Here is a 21,031-nt window from a genome sequence, read left to right as displayed (position 1 = left end):
TAGCGCCGTCCCACTCCAGAGTGTCCCACCAATGCTAGTGCTGCCCCAAGCATCTTGCTGGCGCTAGTGCTGCCCCACCCAAGTGTCCCACCGCCGCTAGTGCCACCCATTGTGTCCCGCCAGCACTAGCATCGCCCCATTTGCAGCATTTGTGCCTGCGTGCGGCCATTTGTGTGTGCGCATTTGTATGTATGTGCCCAGAGCTCATTTTTGCAGGTGCTCACACATGGGCCATTTGCATGCGTGCACGTAGCAATGCCTGCCTCCTTTTCTGGGCTGCCAAATCAAAAAGGTTGGAGACCTCTGCAATAAAGTGTATGTAAATGGGTGTAAATGGTAAAATGTAAATAGATTGTAAACTGCCCAGTTTCATTTAGGGCGAGATGGGCAGGATAAAAATGTAATGTATAAATTTAAAAAAATTGCAACAACTGGAGAAATGGCCAAACCTAGAATTACAAGAATATTTGGATTAGACAAATGGAAATATAGATTATATGTTAATACATAATTTAAAGATATTTGTTCTTTGTCCATCACTCCCTCAAGCAACATAAATGCAAACTTTATGCGTAACATCATTTGATGGACATCAGAATAAAATCAACTATTATAACAAGAAGCAGAAGATCCAAGGTTTAGGTTGCAAGACAGATTATTACTTATTGATGTTAAATATATAATAAACTTAGAAAATTAAAGTTAAGAAATAAGCCAGAGGAAGTTGTCCTGGATAATATAATTAGTATATGAGATCGTTATAATGAACAGATTTGGTATGCTTAATGTTATACAGTAGAGAACCTGAGGAGTTATGGTAGAGACAAAGGAAAATGTGAAAGGAACGTGATAATCAAAGCAAAAGAAAGTTTCTCAAAATTTCAAAAAGGGAAAGAAACAAGTAGCTTTCAATAAAAAATTATTATGGGGATAATGAAGGCCTTAGGGCAGTGGTTCTCAACCTTTCTAATGCCGTGACCCCATAATACAGTTCCCCATGTTGTGGTGACCCCCAACCACTTATACATCACTGGGTGCCAGGGGCGTGGCCAAAGAAAAAGGGGGGGGGAAATGGCGGACAGCCTTGTTTGGCGACCCCCGTGAAATGGTCGTTCGACCCCAAATGGGGTCCCGACCCACAGGTTGAGAACCACTGCCTTAGGGCATCAAAGGCCAACATCACATTCAAAGTCAAACTACTACGGATAAGGACAAGAGCAGATGTAGGTTGGCAGACTCTCCTGGCCAGAGGGAGAAAATAGCAAGGGAAGAAATAGATAAGGCGGATAATTGGATATTATTGGAATATCCTTGGAAGCATTAGGGGTTATTGCTGAAGGCAGATTACAGACATTTGTCCATCTGAGGCTTTGGCCTAAATTGATGGTACCTAGCTAATCACCTAAAAATGAAATGAACAGTATGAGACTCTTCACAAGTCTTTTCTTATGAAGTCAGTCAAACCTACCTTTTCACAGCCTTTTTCTAGGACCAGAATGGGGAAATTTTCATTTTAAAATCTAATCCTCATATTTAAGTGTGATTTTTAAATACACCACATAATATCCTCAGAAAACAGGTACTCTGAAAGTATGTAGACTTAAATTTATTTTGTACTGATTAATTCTGTCTCATATCCTTCAAAATTATAACAGGCAAGAGAGAAATTCCACAGCGTCAGTCCTCTTGTTGATTGAGCCTGCTTCCTTCTATTATTTAACAGGAAGCCCTGGGACAATCAGCTCACACAGTCAAAGTTCACCCCATTTTTTTTCCAACCACAGAATGAATCGAACAGTAAGGAACTAAGGACGGACAAGTGGAAGAAAATATGTTAGCTTTAAAAATGTTAATATTTTTCTGGATATGTCACTGTGTTCTTCTCCAAGGTAAGGTATTATATTGACCAATCATATGTCTACTCACTAGTAAGCCTCATGAAGTTCTTTAATAAGCAAGAGAACAATTGCAGCCTTAATTGCATTCAGTTAGATAGAAGATCAAAGTTCAACAATAGAGTAGATGGTTAGCTTGCATATTTTTTTTTTCTGTGACAGCTACAATTAAAAAATGTCTAATTTAACTTGTTTAGATAAGGCTTCTTTCTGCTTGAGTCACTGGAGAGTTGTTGATGCTGCTGAGCTAGATTCAACTATGTTATTTTTACAGTTCTTAAATCAGCTTCATAAATTTTCGAGAAATAAGCTAAAGCAGTTTCTCTCTATTTGTGAATGGTCAAAAGAGTTGTTAGTTGTTGGAAATCTCTTGCTATTCATATTGTACTACAAATAGAGATTCTGAATCTTGACATTACAAATTGGCTCATTATACATAAGTAGACTGGAAGGGGTGGGGGAAAATGGCTTATTTATCCCCAATAATAATATTTCAGGTAACTTAATTGTCTAATTAATTAAATTAATGTATAACATTTATAAATAAATAACATATTTTTTACAAACTTACAGATAGAACCAAAAATGACTTTATGTGCATATCTGATGCCCAAATCTCAAGCAAATTATAATTCATAGTGAGGCATCTGCAAATACTTTTTCTTAGGCTGGCACAGATATGACTTCATATGCACCACGTCTGCTCTAGGTAGCTGAGACAATAACTTTGAAAAACTTCCTTATTATGTATCAAGTCTCAGCAAGATATCACAAAGCCAGAAAGATTGGAAGACCACTTGTGTTCAGCCTAGAACTGTCACTATTGTTGTTCTCACTACCACTGATTTTGTCTTTCCAGTCTTAATATTGATGGTTTCAGCTGAGATATAGATTTAGTGGACAAAAAAGTAAAGAAGAACAAATGATATATATATTTCAGAAAAACATAAATTAAGTATAGTATCTCTCAAATCATGCTCCATTCTCTAGAGTAATTATTATTGTAAGACTATTCTTAAAGGAGTTGATAACCAAACCTCTTTTGTGTCCTGAACTGACCTGCTTCTATTCTTCCTTTAATCCACTCTTGAATATTAGCTTCTTGAAATTAGGATACTAATGGTCTTATTATTCTCAAAATCAGGGAAACTATGACCTGCCTTATCTTCCCAGCAAAGAAATCAAATAACAATTACATCAACTGAATCAGAGTTCAGTGACAAATTTCCTTTTAATGCAAAAGAAAGTTGTTTAAATAAATTAAAACAATACATTTTATTTTCAAAAGCATCATATCAAAAATAGTATTAAACGGAATGCACATGTAGCATGTTTGTTTATTGAATTTGTTAAAAAATATGGGGGGAAATAAAAAATTAAGCAAACCATATGGGAAAGAGGTATCAATATGGGCATGGTGATCCACGCTGTTTATGGAAATCTGAAGGGAGGTGATATGAAATGAGCTTGGGCATGCCACATCGGAAGACGTTCTCTTCAAGATAATGGGAAATATTTGTCGATAGGGCCAGAAGTGAAGTACGGTAGTCTGAAACTGAAGTACTAGTAGCTAATGAATGGGAAGAAGTGGGCATTATTGAAATAGGCCATTTCAATATTTAGGAGAGAGAAGATCAGTTTTGCTTTAAGTACATACAGTTATGAAAACCAGAACTTTCCTTCAAATATCCTTTTCATTTTTCATTTTGCTTGTAGGTCCTGAATCTAAGGAGAACAGCAGTGTCTTTCTTCCGTCCTTGGCAGGTAGAGGACAGCTGCTACTATTTATTAAACAACACAATAAGACTGAAAATAGAAACTTAAAATTATATATACTGGATTTAAGGCATTTTAGAATTATGGATTGATCTAAGGATTAAGCTCTTGTGTTAGAAGAAAAATGGGTGATTATTAGAATATATATATTAAATAAAGTAAGAATGTATGTTTTGGAATAATACATTTATATGTATGAAAATTATTATATAATGGAATGAAGAAAACTGAAGAGGTGTTCTAGATCGGGATTGAACTAATAATGAATTGAATATTATTTTAATAAGATGATGTGTTTTATCTGATAATATCGATGTTATTGGGTCTGATAATTAATTGGATGAAATTAGAACCTTGTCTAATGGACTTAAATGATTTAAGGTTGATATTATTGTGTTAGCCTAAAGAAACTGATTGATTGATGGATTAGATATGTATAGGATAGATTAATATTTTATTTTAACTGGGAGATAGTAGTGGAAGGAGGAATAAATAAGATTTATGATGAAATTAAAGAATTAGGATATATTTGGAAGAGATACCTGAATTGATAATGTGCTTATTTAAAGTTAAATTTGATTATGGTCTTGTAATTGTATAAAGCTGTAAAACAGGTTTAGGATTAATAGAAATTAATTTTAAATATATAAGCTATTTGAGTGAAATAGAGAGGGAATATTTGATGTATTGATTAAGTTATCTACATAGGTTTTGTTTTTGGATTTTTGATTACCCCAAGTGTGTCTCGAGCACTTTGTCTTAAAAATTAAAAAAATCAATAAAATTTGTTTTAATAATAATAAAATAAAAACTAAACAAAGTCTTATATATTAACCTAATGGTTAAAAATTAGCTTGAAATGTATTTTTTTTCTCTTTGAAATAAAACATTAATCTTCATATCTTCCTTTTTATTTGCAAAGCCTATTATACTAAGTTCCAAGCAAGTTCTGCGACAGTGTTGAAGAATCAATGTTCTCCTATGATATTTAAAAGATTTTAGTTTGGTTTATAAGAGAAAAAGCACGTTAAGAGATTTAGATTATTATCAAAATAACTAAAAAAAATCGTTATATGGTTGGTCAAATTCCTTCAATCCTGTTTCAGGATTGTTTCCCACACTATTTTCCCCAGTTTTTTTCTAGTAAAAATGGAGCAAAAGAAGACAGCAATAAACAATGACAATAATTCAAAATAGGAAATCAACATTTATGTATACATTTAAAAACTGCTTTTCCCTGCCTTTAGACAGCCCCCAACATATTAATTAACATGCACACTATTAAAAGAATTTTATAAAATCTTTATACATGCAGCATGTTTTTATTATTGTTATTATATATTACAGCAGTGATTATTGGTGAACTGATAACTGAACAGCTTTCTATTTTGCAAAGTGAAAGTTGTTTAAGCATCCTTCATCCAAAAGACTACATAAAATAGCTACTTTAACAGTTGCCAACCAACTGGAAAAGTACTCTACTTTCAGGAGAGAAAGAGGGGAAACAAATTTAATTATTTTTTTAAATAATTTTTATTTATTCAAAGAAAAGTTAAAATACAAAACTCCAAAAAAAATTAAAAACAACAACAAAAGACACAAAGCGCACAACACATTTTAAAAAGTGCATTAAAAAAGAAAAATATATACATATTATCTCCCCCGTTGAATACTGATTAATACATTGCTACAATATTAATTCCCACCCCTTGCAAAACAATGCCCCCATTTTTTCAAACTAGTAAATCCATTTGCAGGCTATAGAATTGTCATCTCTATGCTACATTAATGACAACATAGTTAACAGGAAGAACAATAATAATGAAAAGGATAAGATTAAAGTTTCCAAACCCTCTGTTAACAAAGTGTTGCTGTAATCAACTTATAGAAAAATTACCTATCTATCTTATCTATCCCAAATCATTCCAAAAGTTAAGAATAATTCATCCTGGATCAAATATCCACATCTGATTCTTGATACTATTTTTTATCAGTTGTTGTCTAGCTAAATATATATTTAGATATATGCTCTATGACAGTGGTTCTCAACCTTTTTAATGCCGCGACCCCCAACTGGTCATAAGTCGAGGACTAAACCGGTTGTAAGTCGAGGACTAAACCGGTCATAAGTCGAGGACTACCCAACCAGTCGTAAGTTGAGGACTTTTCCTGCCCAGGAGCGCCACGCATGCGTGGTGCCACCCCGTGCGCCGGCCGAGGCGTAGCTGGCAAGCGGCAGAGACGGAGCAGGCCGACCACCGGCTGGGCCACCAGCTGGCCCAGCCCAAGGGAGGTAAGGCACCCGCTGGAAAAGGGGAAAAAATGGCAGACAGCCTTGCTTGGCAACCCCTGTGAAATGGTCAATCGACCCCAAATGGGGTCGCAACCCATAGGTTGAGAACCGCTACTCTATGAAATTTAACCAGAGAATAAAGAAGCTGAAGCAGAAGAAAACAGAAAAGGCATTTTCTGGATATTTTGGTTCAAGATTAAAAGAAAAATACACTAATTATTTTGCAAATTAAAAAGATAACAAAAACCCTGTGGTGAGAGTCCAATATTAATATAAATCAAATGGAAGCACTTCACCATCAACAAGCACTCCATGTTAAAGTGAAAGTTATTTAGAACAACAGCATAAATCAAAGGAAAAAAGAGAGAACAGCTAAAGTTCAATGGGGGATTGAAACAAATCAGCATTCAGCAAGTCTACTTTTAAAGATAAAAAGCAAAGCAAATTTCAAAAGTGAAATTAGGACCAAGGCACACTTAAAAAAAAACAAAACTGAAATGCCAGACAGGAATATTGATGCCCATGACTTTTAGGCAGCTCTCAAAGGGAGCTGAAATCTTCAAAACTCCCCTTCCCAAATGGGTTCACAGCCATTCAAAAGTCATCTTGGGTCATTCTTAAATGTTCCCATTCACATCTAGGGAGCAGCACTGCCATTGAGCCAGCTTAGGGAGAAAAATCGGCAGATTGTTGTAGGAGAGAAAGATTTCCTTACTGTTCAGCAGCCATCTTGAGGAGGAGTCAAACAATTTAATTAATTTAATTGATGTTGGCTTGCATCTAAATTATTTTCCAATATGTTGTGTCTATGAGTATATTTGTGCGTGTGAGACAACACTAGTAGAAAAAATGTAATTATTGATTTTCTATTAGATTCTTTTTGTCCCATGTTGCTAGTGCCAACTAAAGTTATGCTGTACATTTCATCTCTAGCATCTTGGGCATAGGAAGAAGTGGATGATTAGCAAGCAAGGCTGCTGCAGCACAATCATACAATATTTTCTTAACTAGCTAATTATCTTGATCTGGTGTGTGTCAGAATAAATCAGTATTCCCTGACACTTTTACTTACTAGGACAAAGTAGCATTGTTGGTCTACACTGCTTAGTCAGTCCCACTTTGCTTGTTTAGTGTATTATTTTTGAAGAAAATTCATGACTCTTTGCTCTTCTAACAAGTCAACATTTTAAAACCAAAAATAAGTCTTAAGTTCTGTTTCTGGATGGGTCGAACACGACTTCACAACTAACAAGAACAACAACAAAAAGGAAAGCAACAAGTTAGGAATCCTAGTTTAACATAATTGAACAAGGTTCAAAATCTTCATTTAAGGTTTTCTGCCTTGGTTAGGTATTCTGCTGAATGGTGGATCTAAAAGGGAATCATTGCCATGCTGATTCAGCTCCAGCTGAAGAGTGAGATTTATTATAGCAGGCCAATTCACTTATTCCCCAAAGTTGCACCTCCATGGACAATGGTTTAACTTCAAATCTGTCTAAATAATGGAAGGATTTACTTTCTCTTTGTTTCACATATAAACAAAGAGATATTTGTTTTCTCTTTTTATTACTCTATATCAGAGGTGTCAAATTGCCGGCCCGCGGGCCGATTTCATCATACCGGAGCCGCGCCCACCCCATTGCCAGCAATGGTGAAAAAGCTCTGATACGTCACGTGACGTCACGTGACATCGTGAGTTTGACATGCCTGCTCTATATCTTCTTTTTCCAAGTATCCACAGGTATATCTAAACGGATGATTCTCACAAAAGATTTCCAGAATGAAAAACCAGATTTTCCTACTACCTCTTATCCTACAGAAGAGAGATCTGCAGCATTAACAGTGGTAGCATTAAGTGAGTAGACATGGCAGCATAAGTTTCATTTTGTTTAGAAATATTAATGGAAATAGTTTAATATTACTGACATTGATTTGATTTATTTGTTTCTTCCCCTGTAAACCTTTCACCTATCAGTTTTTGTATAAGTAAATCTTATGTGGGGGGGGGGTCCTTTAAGCCATTAGATCTCATGGAGATTAAGCTTTCTAGGGCAATAAAACCTTAAAACTGATTCCTGGGACAAATTAGAATTCAATATACATCTCTGGTCTCATTTAGCTCACACTATTAAGTTCTGTACCCTTCTCTAATATTGCTTAGTTTTGAGCATGACATCTCAGAAGCTGGGCATGTTAAAACTAATATTCTCCCTTCCCCCCTTTTGAGCAATCATAATAATATTTGTTAGGACAGAATTGTTGAGCAGGTCACCTTTGGTTATGTTCCCTTTGAGGGGAGGGCAGTGGTGGGATTCAAATATGTGAACAACCGGTTCTCTGTTTGGATACCGCTTCCAGAAGTCCATTCTGGGCCTGAGCAACAAAAAATTAGCTACTGGTTCTGCCAAAGTGGTGTGAACTGGCTGAATCCCACCACTGGGGGAGGGGGTATTGGCAATCTTTGACATTGTTAAATACAATAGAAAGGTTATTATGGATATTTTCCACTCCTATTTAGGTATCATCATTTTCATTGTCATTCTGGTGGTGATTGTAATAATCCTTGTCAGCGTGGTCAGCATAAAATTCAATTGCCATCATTGCAAAAAGGTAACAGGTATGTAATAGTGTTCAATGTTGTTGCAGTATCATCCAGGTTAGTAGGTCATACTTGATTGCTAATTTCATTTTAACTAGTTAATTTCATACTGAAATTATTGACAACACCCTTGTTTTTCCTATTTGCTTCCTTGACTCTAGATACTCATCTTAGTATTTGTTTTATGTTTCTTCTTTCCTATTATTTCTGGTTCAAAGCAGTTAAGAATAGAATGGAAAATTCTAGTATGTTCTGTTTCTGATTCAAAATCCTCCATGAAAATCTGCCTCCAATACAATATGTATCTGAGGAGCTCTGTTATACACTAAAACAGAATTTTGAAAAATCAATGTTTGCTCTTGTAAATATTTTGGTTGAAGGGAAAGGAGGGGAAATATTGGCTTCAGTGACTGACAGTCTATCCTCAAATCAGAGTGACCCTTGATATTCACATTTTGTTCAATCAGAATGTCTTGGGGGCAAAATGGAAAGCAAGGTACAGAATACTTCATTCAGCTATTTACTTCATTAACTTCTCTGCATCCATGTCTCTTAGGCATTCAATCACAGTTGATCTCTTGACAGAGGCATCAAAGAGAGCTCTGAACCTCTGTGGAAAATTTCAAGACTAGTACAGTGCTGTTTGATGCCTTGCATATAGACTATTGCAATATACCGCAGGTGGAGCTGCTCTGGAAGATCACTTGAAAGTTGTAGCTGGTCCAAAAGCCAGCAATGCAGGCAATTATGGGCACATCTTAATATGTCCATGTAATACTTCTGCTGATCACCAGTAAGCTTCTAGGTGCAATTTAAGATATTGGTTGTGATCCATAAAGCTCTTTATAGCAGGGGTCCTCAACCCCCAGACCACGGACTGGTACTCATTGCATGGCTGTTAGGAGCTGGGCCGTGTGAGTGAAGCTTCATCTATGCATGTGTGGGATCAAGGTAGTGGATGAAACCATTCACTACCACCACCACTACCACCAGTCCATGGAAAAATTGTTTTCCCAGAAACCAGCTCATGGCACAAAAATGGTTGTGGGCCTCTGCTTTATAGCACAGGGCCTGACTAACTGAGGGATCACCCATTTTGCCCATGGGTGATCATTGTTTCATTGCCCATTGTTTCTGACCATCCACTAATACAGTGTTTCCCAAACTTGACAATTTTAAGGCATGAGGACTTCCACGCTGGCTGTGGAATTCTGGGAGTTGAAGTCCACATGCCTTAAAATTGTCAAGTTTGGGAAACACTGCACTAATATTTAACCCAGTGCACACACTCCAGGTTTCATCTTTAAAACTGTATCATTCGATGGGATATAAATGGCATGCCTTCTCCAACATGACATTTATCTTCTGGAATAGTGTCCCCCTGGAAGGTTCAAGTTGCCCTGATCATGCCATTCTTTAGTTTAAACAAACCTTTTTTATATGAATGGTATCCTTATCAAAACTTCCCTCATTAGGGAATTGCCTAGGAGAATGTTTGTATCCATCTGTTCCACTGAGATTATTTTTTTTTTTACATTATGACTCCATCAGCATTTTGTATTTAATGGGCTGGGCTTTCCTTTGAAAATCTGGAGCCCACCCAACCTTTGAGTCTCTGGATCCGGACCTGGCAGCTTCCATTCCCTTAGCTAGTGTCTGCACAGTCTAGGCCAGTTGAGAAGGATGTGGGCAAGTGGGGATAAGCATGTGAGAGTGCGAGAAAACAAATGTACATTGCAACTAATAACATTTTTTTTTAATTGAAACTTATGTGACTCAGTGCTCATACGAAACTGATTTAATGTGTTCCTACTTGTTTCCTACTTATTTGTGTGCTCTAGCCATATTTATCAGAAAAACACAGGTAGGAAGCAAGGGCTGCTGTGAGATCTGTGTGTCTTGACAAGCAAGCTGTGTGTGAGTGAATGATCCAAAGCTGTACATGTGTTTGTGTAACAGTAGACTCTTTCCTGGCCTCTCATAACATAAGAGTAGATGGGGAATCTATTTATTATCCAGTTCCAGGAATCAATTGGTACTTGTGAACATGCCTGAGTTTGATAATGGGCTGGATTAGAGAGAACGAGCTGAAAAAATACAATCCAGAAAAGTTGGAGGAGCTGTTGCTAAACAGAAGAGTGTTTATTTGTACATATCTTTAATTTCTAATATAAAATGGTAATATATTTTTCTTTTCTTATCAGATAAACAAAAACTTCAACATTCTATAATATCATACAGGTACATCTCTTAATATCGTAATTTCTTCTTTCTGATTAAAAGACATTTCTTTATTATGATGTTAACTGGGATAAATTCTATTTTCATTTTTTTTCTGAATTCAATTCTGTCCCTCTCTGAATGATGCAGCATTTTTCATACAAATCTAACTTTTTTTTCCTGGAGATTGGATAATTTTATCTTTTAAACCAATCTATTTATCTTAGCAGTAAATAAAAAAATCTATCATGAAACATTTGATACTGAGGATGTTTGTTCACTGAGAAAATTATTTTACCTAAAATACAGATTTGGGGACTATTCTCTTACAAAGATGGATTGCTGATTTTTTAAAATTGTTTTCATTGCCACCAGTAGTGAGATCTGACCCATTTTCAGACCCAGTATTTGTGTGTGTATGTGTGTGTGTGGCTTCTTCTACCACACCAAATTTAGATCTGTTCCTTTTTGGTTCTGGAGAGTTATCATGCTGACCATTGGCAGAATTCTGAACCCATTGGCATATTTTCTTTTCAACATTCTGCTGAAAATGAAAACTGTTGGAATAAAAAGCTTTCTACTTCCTTTGGTTGACTGTTATGGAACATTTTATATTTATTACTTCTAGCATTTATTAATTATTAGAGAAATAATCATTTTAATTAGCATCTCAAATGGCATGACAGGTAACATTGACCTTTAAGGTTATCATGCCTTGGATTTTTGATATTTGAAAGGAGTCCAGGACAACTCGCTGTGGTCGACTCACCCCAGCTGACTCGCTGCAGCCATCTGGCGGGACTGATAGCTGGATGTCAGCAGAGTTGCTGACCGTCGCATTGGGCGTGCCAGGAAAAACCAGGGGCAGCAGGCCTCCTCTCATAGACGCACTGTGCCCTGAGTCTGCATCCCATTCAGGGACTATCTGGGAGTGCTGCACTTGCTCCACAGGTTAGCCAATGGAGTGCATACCTTGGCTGACAGACCATTGGGACTCCACACTTAGGCTCACTCCATCCTTGAGGACCTCTAATTTGAGAAGGTTCAAACCTAAAGCAAGACATGGCCCACTGCAATTCATTTGTCTCTTTCTTAAGTTATGCCGCATTGAGTTGTTCCATGGTAAGTTGCGGAGAGTCGGCCAGGGTGAGTCAGCTGGGGTGAGATGGCCAGAGGAGTCGGCCAGAACGAATCGACCAGCGTGAGTTGTCCCATTCCCATTTAAAAATCTACTTAACAAAAAGGAGGCAAATGCTTGCAAGGTTCTTTTAATTCCATCTAGGTACTATTATGTCAGAGCAAGACATTGAAATTAGATAAAAAGCAGAATTCTGGTCTTCCAAAGTAATTATAAGGAAATGTAATTGGTTAATTACGAGCAGCTGGATGTTGTCTATCAACATGTTTCCTGGATATCCCATCTAATGCATATAACAATCAAGAGAGAACAGCATGGCAGTGCCCCTTCCTTTTTTTCTCTCTTTAGTACAGGCAGCAATTATATTCCAGTGGCCATTAAAGTATTTAAAGGGAAAATAATTGCCCAGTTGAAATTCCATACCACAAAGACTATTGCTCACCTGGAATGAATTCAAGCTCAGCTCTTGCAGACAATTTTGGAGGGCTTAGGTATGCCCCCCATACTGCATTAAGAACTAAACTGTGAATGGTAAGAGCTTGATTAGTGAAAATTACCTATTTTCTCAGACTGAAATATCAACAGTCTGGTCTTATCCTTCTGATTTTCCATGATAAATCCTCATACTAGATAGCTGAAATAGAACAGAAGATGGATAGTGTAGACCTGCACTCATCAACCTTAATTATCATAGGACTTTTTTAATCAAAGAAAATTGTTAGACTGTCCTATGGGACATTGTTGTCCAGACTGCTACAAAAAAAAAAAAAACCTCCCATTAAATGTTGTCAATTTAGAGAGTTCATCTAATTTGGCAAACTGTCTATGTGGATTTACTCAGACCAAATATATTGTTAGGGAATGTTATCTATATCTTAATTTCTATTTTGTACTGAACTGTATTATTTTTGGTTGTTCATTTATTGTAATAAAAAAATGAGAAAATAGCTGGCAGTTCAACAACTGCTTTTCAGTTGAGGATTCTTCATGTTTCCCCCAAAATCTATCCTTAGGCCAAAGCCCAAAGCAGATTCAGGGTTCAAAAGTATTGTAAGGGACATTCCTCTGGGGTTGCAGGGGAGATACTTGAATTGTATCGTGCTTAGGGTTCAATTTCAAAAAGGGACTGAGGGGAGACATCTGATCTAATGAAAAGATGCAGCCATGTTAAAGAGTAGCAGACAGGTGCTGTAACTGTACACAATCAATCCAAAGTGCTGCTGCACAGTCCAAGGAGATAAGATATCTCTCAGATCAGCAGAGGACATCAGCTCCTGACCCAAATCTCCTTGACCTGGTCTGAAAGCAGTTTGGTTATCTGCCAGAATTTTTTTGTTCCAGGTATTCTAATTACTTCTTATTTACATGTGTAGCGATTTCCCCCCAATCTATGCTGAATAGCTTACTTAAAGAAAAAAATAAGTGAAAATAGTTAATCCTAAAGCAAACAAAATATGCATGTATGTATTCCTAGCAACTACATGGACAAATTCATGCAGTTTTCTTGGCATCATTTTTCAGGAGTAATTTGTCCAGCCTTTCTTCCTAGATTTGGCAGAGTGACTGGGCCAAAGTCCCCCAGCTTGGTTTATATTGAAGGCAGGATTAGAACTCACCATCTCATGGTTTCTACTCTGATCCCTTTAACCACCATATAATTCATAATCTGCCCCATCATGTTTTTTGTTTTAAAACCAAAGCACTTTTAAAATTTTGGATCAAGCTTCTTGAGCCAAACATTGTCAATATTTCAGAAAGAGAGAAGACCTATTTTCATTACTTTGTGATATTAATATAGCACTTATATTATATGAATTTGTTCTTTTTTAAATACTACCATAATGATGGCAGAACAATATTAAAACAAAAGAACATACTGTATATAATTCCTAGTTTACTGGGCTAGTTCCTTCTATTTTACTTTACATATTTTCTCATGAAGGAACCAGAGAAATAATGTGATGCATTTTTGTTTTTTTGATAGCTGTTCTGATGCCGATACTACAGTTGACAATAAGAATGCTTTGTTGGTCTCTATGAAGGACTTAAATGCAGTCAGCAGCAAAAGTAAGAGGATGGGGACATGGTCCCAAATATTGTTCAAGTGTTTTTCTTTTGTTCAAGTAATTCAGAGAAATGTAACATGCTCATGTTTTAGAATGGCAAAATTTAATGCAGCACAAGTATCTTAGGAGTATTAGTGTTCTCGGTTAACAATTACTTAGGCCAGTGGCCTACTAATTTTGCCTGTTTTTTTTTCCTAGATCTTGTGTAGGTAATTGCTCATGAAGAATAGGAAGAACTAAACACCAGCAATTTCATTTTTATTGTATGTATTCATGCAGAGAGAATTCAGCAAAGCATTAAGCTGTTACTATTTGGAATATAACTATCTGAATTACTTTATAATCAGTGTTACATACTGTATTTGAATGCAAAACGGTGGTTTGGATCCTGGGGGTGCACAGACATAACTTGTATCTGTAATTGTTTAAAGCAGACAGACCTTCCTACAGGATCATATGTGGGTCTTCTGCAGCTGCTAGCAATCTGGAAAAGATGCACATGGTTTTAAGACGTGCTGCAGTCATACTCCTACATGCTTCAAAGGACATGCAGGATCCAATGGTCCAGTTTTGTATACTTAAGAGCATTCAGGGCCCTAGGCAGACTTTCCTAATAATTGCTATCTGAATTTATAGAAGACGTATACAGGACTCCTGTTGCATCTTACTGTTGGGCTATTATTATTTGCTGCTATACTGTCTGTTGAGGTTTGGATGCAGAAAACAGCAGTATAATAAGGACTGTGGAAGCAGAGACTTCTATGCCTTCCCCAAATATCTTCCAGCCCCTTCAAAAGCTCTCACCTATTGAAAGGAGTAGGCTGTAATTCAAGGGGCCATAAAAAAATAGGAGGACATTTCCTTTTGCTCTGTCACAAACTATTTCTTTAGATTGAGCTAACTATTTCAATTTAGTTTCCTGAAAACATGTAGCATGTCTTAAGATGTATTTCCATTTATCTCTGAGATGAAAATCTTATTGAGGGCCATTGCCTTATTTACATTCCGGTCATTGTTACAGATATTTTTCTACTTGATTTTGAAAGAATATCTTCAGGAGATAGGGATGGAGTTTCCCTGGTCTTTTTGTATCAGAGCGTCTTTTCTCTTACATCATGCTTATGTAAGAAGCTTTGTCCTTGAAATCTTGAAAGCTCAAAAAGCATCAATATTCTTCTTAATGTGCTTCTTCAAAGTAAAAATCACAGGAAGTACCACTGCTTACACTATTCTGATCTTTATAGATACATCAGAATTTCTGCATATTTTTTCCAAGGACTTTATAGTTGCTCTACCAGATACTAGTCTGCAAATTATTTATTAACTGCTTGTTCATTTATTGTTGGTTGGTGGATACTAAATGATGGAAGTTTTCACCACATTTGATATCTTTACTATGGTATTAATTTTAAGACTACTTGTTACACCTATCATTAGTTTGTGGTGGAGAAAATAAATCTAATAAACAAAATGGAGGTTGCTGCACCCTTTTCTCTTCCTGTCTTTTGTTCATGACTAGGGTCCAACCCAACTCCTCTCTTTGCCTAATCCTATCAGACCCAAATTGACCCTCTGCCCCAAACAAAGCCCAGGCAATCCCACTAAAGCAAAGAATAGAAGCCTCCCTTACCAGCTCATGATATAGTCTGTTTTTGGTTTTTTTGTCTGTTTCTTTCCTGCATCAAGTGTTTAGTATACATGCCCAAGGATATATATTTTGCCTTATTGTCCTTTTAAAGTTTTTTTTAAAAATCTTTCTGTTTAAGAAGATATTTAAAGGACTGATACATGACTTATAAAGAGTTATTTTAAGAAATAACTTGGCAATATTTATATGTATTTTTTAATTTGGCTTTTAATTGAGGTCCTGATTTTATACTTAGCTGATTAGTTTCTGATTTTATTGTATCTCTGGTTCATGTATGTGCCACCATGTATTTTCATTAGGAAAAAATAGATTATAGTTTTTTAAAAATAATTTATTTTGACATAAAGATTTGTAGCTTGTCTTTTAGCAGAACTCGAAAGGCAGTAAAAACAAGATAAAACACAGTATTTCAATGAAGTTTTGGAACTGCCTTGATTTTAAAATTCATAGAAATTGAAGAGATTATCAATTTGCCCTATGAATTAATTTCAAACCTTGATTTTTTTTTCTTTTTTGGAAGACATTTAATTGGGCAGCATTCAGTTGACATTGAGATAATTTATCTGTAACTATTACCTTTCAGGATGAAAATCACTATGTCAAAGATTAGAAATGAAATATAAACTTTTTATTTATGTACTTGTGTCTTTGTATGTTGTTTCTTTACAACCCTCCAGGCCGTTCATAATTAAAATGCAGAAATGTGATTATTAAAAAATAATCAAATAATTTTTAAAAAACAGAATGAAACAAAATACTCAGGAACCTTGACGGAAAAGAGGCTTCAAGGCCCCTGCTGTACAGCCTTTGACTTATAAGCCAGGCAGGGGCCATCCAGATACTGATGAGAGGAGCTGTACTAAGAAAAATATGAGCTGAAGTGCTTCATCCATTTCACCTCACAAAGTGGGAAGGAACTTCCTAGCTCCCAGCTGAGTTGCATAGATAAGGCAGACAGATTCTCCCTGGAGTAGATGCTCCTAAATATTGTAGCTTTTGTAAGCCAAAATGAGCACTTTGACCTCTTCTTGGAAATCTATTCACCACTATATTGCATCTCCAAAACAGGTATCCTGATGCTCATTAGCCTAGCCCTAGACTAGAGAATAAGGTGACTAGTTTTGTATTCTGGTAAAGGGGATTGGCCATGCCTATTCTGATAGCATTTTATGAGGTTGTTTCTCAAAAGTCTGAACATGTCAATAACTCAAAATATTGGGGTGCTAAATTTTTAACCTTTAGCTAAGTAATAGCTACTTTCCCCAAGCTCCTTAACCATAAACCTTCTAGGCTCTATTTTGCCCCGTCTCATAAGGAAGATATAGAGTTATAGAGCATCAACAGATGGAACACCCTACATTAATCTAATTTGTTAGGCTCTAGTCCTGACAGGATAAATTTAAAAATCTAGCAGTCCTTATGACAAAGAGACAGGATATAGTTCTTGCGCCAAGAAATTTTCAACCAGAAAAAAAATTCATTTGAAGTATAAGAACCCAACTATAAATTCTGCACAATGAGTTCTGCTTCCTATTCATATTCCATTATTCCAGCTTATAATGTAAATTAATTTTTCCTAGAAGTCCCATAATCCTTCTTGGCATTCACTACAGACACATACAAATGGTTTTAACAAAAAAAAAGAATAAACATGAAAGCACCACAAACAACCCATTCATATTGTACCCTAGAAAGGTCTCTATCACATACATTAGGCTCACCACCAGCAGCCATCTCAGAATATAGACTGGTTCAGCCTCCACATAAAGCAAAAAGTAACCAGTTACTTTTGGCTTACCGTGGTACTCTTAAATGCTAAAATAGCTTAGCCCTTAATTATCTCTTTCTCTTTCATGTTGGGACAAACAATACAATTAAGAGCCTGAAAACAATTTCAATGGACTATGAGCAACTAGACAAAAAAGCAAAACATCTGGAAGTACAGGTGGTGTTCTCCTCTGTACTTCCAAAGAAAGGTCAATATACAACGAGAGAACAGAGCATTCTAGAAGTAAACCATGGTTCAAGGGAGAGTGCTGCTGAAAAAAGTTTGGATTTTTGGACCATTACCTACAGGAAGGGCCTCTGGCAAGAGATGGGCTACATTTCACAAAGTCAGAGAAGAATTTGTGTTTGGAAAACAACTAGCTAGGCTCGCCCAAAGAGCTTTTAAACTGGGACTGGAAGGTGAGGGAGACCAATCTTTAAAACCAAACCCCTAGTATAATCTACAAGACAACCAACCAAACATGAGAAAAGGAGTAATGAGAAGGAAGGGGAACTCAGGAAACATAAGATACAAACGCAAGGTCAACTGTATTGAGTTTAGATGCCTATACAATGTATACGGTAATGCTCAGAGTTTGGGTATCAAACAGGGAGGACTTGAAGTCCTAGTACATGAAGGCAGATACAATATTGTTGCTGTTACTGAAACTTGGTGGGCTGGAACCCCTGACTGGAACATGCTGCTAGAATGATATAAATTGTTGAAAAGAAACAGAACCAACTCAAAAAGGGGAGGGGAAGAATTGCATTGTATGTAAAGAGTGTCTACACCTCAACAGACATACCAGGGATGAAAGCCTTCTTAAAAGTATTTGGATGAATATCAGAGGAAAAATAAATGACATTGCCATAATTTTGTACTATAGACCATCCAACCAATTGGAAGAAATAGATGAATTCTTTTCTATTCCATTAGCCACGGTCTGCAGGAAACACACCTCTGTAGTAATGGGGGAATTTAACTATCCTGATATCAACTGGGAAACAAACTCTGTAGCAAGTGGAACATGGAACAGGTTTCTGACACACCTAGCTGAGTACTAGATGGTCAGCTATACTGTACTTAATCCTAACTAATACAGATGAAACATGAAAGAGACCTAAAATAAGATGGATTGATGACATTAACAAGTATTACCGGCCCAATTAGCAAAAGAAAGCTCAGGACCACATGGGTTGGAAATGTGCAGAAGAGGCCTTTATCCTGCAATGGATAAACAATGGCTAAAATGATGAACTCAGATGAAATAGTTGAGGGAATGGAAGTAGTAGGAACTCTGGGGGAGAACGACCATGTCATACTAAAATTCACCATTATGTAGGTTCCAGGCAACTGAACAAGTAAGACCAGTGTTTTAGACTTTAACAGAGCTGACTTGAACAAACTTGAGAGAGAGATATTAGGAAGGATTCCATGAATGGAAATCCTAGAACGAAAAGCAGTTCATGGCACATGGGAAACTCTGAAAGAAAGAAAAATTAAAGGGCCAATCAAAAACAGTGCCATAGAGAAAGAAAAACAAAAGATACCAGACAAGACCAGCATGGTTGCACAAAGAACTCTCTGACAAACTGAAGGATAAGAAGGACAAATATAAAAAGTGGAAATCAGGGCATATAACTAAAGTGGAATACCAGCAAATAGCCCAAATCTAAAGGGATGATGTCAAAAAGGCTAAGGCTCAGAATGTACTAAGATTTTTAACAAATACCAAAAATAACAACATAAATAAAGTTTCTTTGAATAAGTAAGGCACAAGAAAAAAGTCAAGGAAATGATCAATCCACTAAAGAGAGAAGATGGCAAGAAGGTGGCAGACAACAGGGAGAAAGTACAACCGCTTAATTCCTTCTTCGCATCTATCTTTAAGCAAAAGGAAAAAAATAGCCCAACCGTTAAAAGCAGCACAATGGTAGACAGAACAGGAAATCAATGTACAGTAGTGGCCAAAATTGTGGAAACCTTTTGGGAAAAGTGTACAATAGAAATGCCACCTTTGGTTAAGTTTCCACCAATTTTTCTTCTAATTTCTTTATAACTGTAGCCTTGTTCACTTAATAATACTATTTTACATCGCTTTCTGGGCGACCAGTCAAGTCTTTGCACCATTACTTTAATTTTATCATGTTTTACAAGCTCACTAAATGAAAGAACACAAAAAAACCCAGCCAACTTGATAGTGATCACATAACACACTGACAAATGTCCTCCTCTCAGCTTCAGTAATGACATTAATAACTAATCCTACTGTGAACTGATTGGCTCATTGCCAAAACAAGGTGACACCTGATTGGCTCTCTAAACACTCATGCTCATTGGCTACAATCAGATGAAGGAAAGCTACCTGATATCAACCTAAGCAAGTTGAGCTTCCTTTTTCTGGTTATTTGGCTATAACTTTTCATAGGATACAGTACAGATAATTGAACAAACTTTGTTGCATTACATTCCTGATTAAATTATCTTTCCATTAATATATAATTTTATGGTACTACTCCAAAAAACAAAGTGGTGTCATTAGCCATGAAACCTCAAAAATACACTTTTCCCAAAAGGTTTCCACAATTTTGGCCACTACTGTAGGTAAAAAATTGGTTTAAAACACCTATCTACTTCAGACAATTTCAAATCACCAGGACCAGATGGTTTAAATATTGAATAAGCTAAACAAAAAAATTCAGAGCTCCTGGAACACCAGGGAACTGCCAGAAGACTGGAAAAATGCTCATGTGGTTTCAGTCTTCAGGAAAGGGAAAAATGCATCCAGGAAACTACAGATCAATCAGCTTGACATCAATACCTGGGGAAATCCTAGAAAAGATAATCAAGCAGCGGATTTTTGGGTATGATGGCTCAGTGATTAAAGATGCTGAGCTTGTCAGCTGGAAAGCTGACAGCCCTGGTTTGAGACCCGAGCACCAAGCAACAGGTTGAGCTCACATTCCTGCCCCAGTTCCTGCCCACCTAGCAGTTCAAAAGCATGCAATTGCAAATACATAAATAGGTACCACTTCAGTGGGAAGATAACAACATTCTGTGCGCCTTTGGCATATAGCCATGCTGGCCACATGATCACAGAAAATGTCTTCAGACAACACTGGTTCTCTTAGCCAAGAAACGGAGATGATCAATATGCCCTAGAGCAGAGGTGTCAAAACTCAATTTCTTTCTTTTTTTTAATAATTTTTTATTTTTCCAAACTCTCCCCATACATATACCGTGATATTTATCAGATTTTTTTTTAATTGTAAAGTTTTACAAAAAATTATAAAATATACCCCAAACCCACCCACCCTACCCCCCTCCCCCACTTCCCAGAGCTGAATACAGGGTAATAAATATAATAATCATAGTCTAACTAACATTAACCAACTATATAGATAAACAAATATAATGCGCTTTAACTCTCCTTTAACACAAAGTAAACAATTTAAAAATAAACTTAATCATATAAACAAATTAAAATCCTAATATCTAAACAACACAATATCATAAAATTTCCACTATACTAAACTATTAATGATAATAATAATAACAGTAATAATAATCTAAAATTTATTCATAAAATAAATGGAACTTTTTAGTCCCATATTTATTCTGAATATAA

The 21,031-nt window shown here is 36.3% G+C and overlaps 1 protein-coding gene across 1 annotated transcript; it reads left to right on the top strand.

The window, feature by feature from the left end:
• Positions 1 to 1,216: 1,216 nt before the first annotated feature.
• Positions 1,217 to 16,274, top strand: ECSCR (endothelial cell surface expressed chemotaxis and apoptosis regulator). Its single transcript, XM_039326079.1, has 7 exons — positions 1,217 to 1,889; positions 3,612 to 3,659; positions 7,697 to 7,819; positions 8,483 to 8,581; positions 10,768 to 10,804; positions 13,906 to 13,988; positions 14,186 to 16,274. The coding sequence occupies exons 1-7, from the start codon at positions 1,832 to 1,834 to the stop codon at positions 14,194 to 14,196; spliced, it is 459 nt and encodes a 152-aa protein (XP_039182013.1). The 5' UTR covers positions 1,217 to 1,831; the 3' UTR covers positions 14,197 to 16,274.
• Positions 16,275 to 21,031: the final 4,757 nt, after the last annotated feature.

Source organism: Crotalus tigris, unplaced genomic scaffold, assembly GCF_016545835.1.
Source record: "Crotalus tigris isolate CLP2741 ecotype Arizona unplaced genomic scaffold, ASM1654583v1 scf7180000024339.11422700, whole genome shotgun sequence".
NCBI classification, from domain to species: Eukaryota; Metazoa; Chordata; class Lepidosauria; order Squamata; family Viperidae; genus Crotalus; species Crotalus tigris.
Note: the sequence above shows the minus strand (reverse complement) of the source record. Positions and strands in the feature narration are given on the sequence as shown.

Excerpts from the sequence above, each read along its gene's own strand:
- ECSCR (XM_039326079.1), top strand. The coding sequence starts at position 1,832 with ATGTTAGCTTTAAAAATGTTAATATTTTTCTGGATATGTCACTGTGTT. Across the intron at positions 7,820-8,482 it reads ATTAACAGTGGTAGCATTAA|GTATCATCATTTTCATTGTC; the intron begins GTGAGTAGACAT and ends ACTCCTATTTAG. Across the intron at positions 10,805-13,905 it reads CATTCTATAATATCATACAG|CTGTTCTGATGCCGATACTA; the intron begins GTACATCTCTTA and ends TTTTTTTGATAG.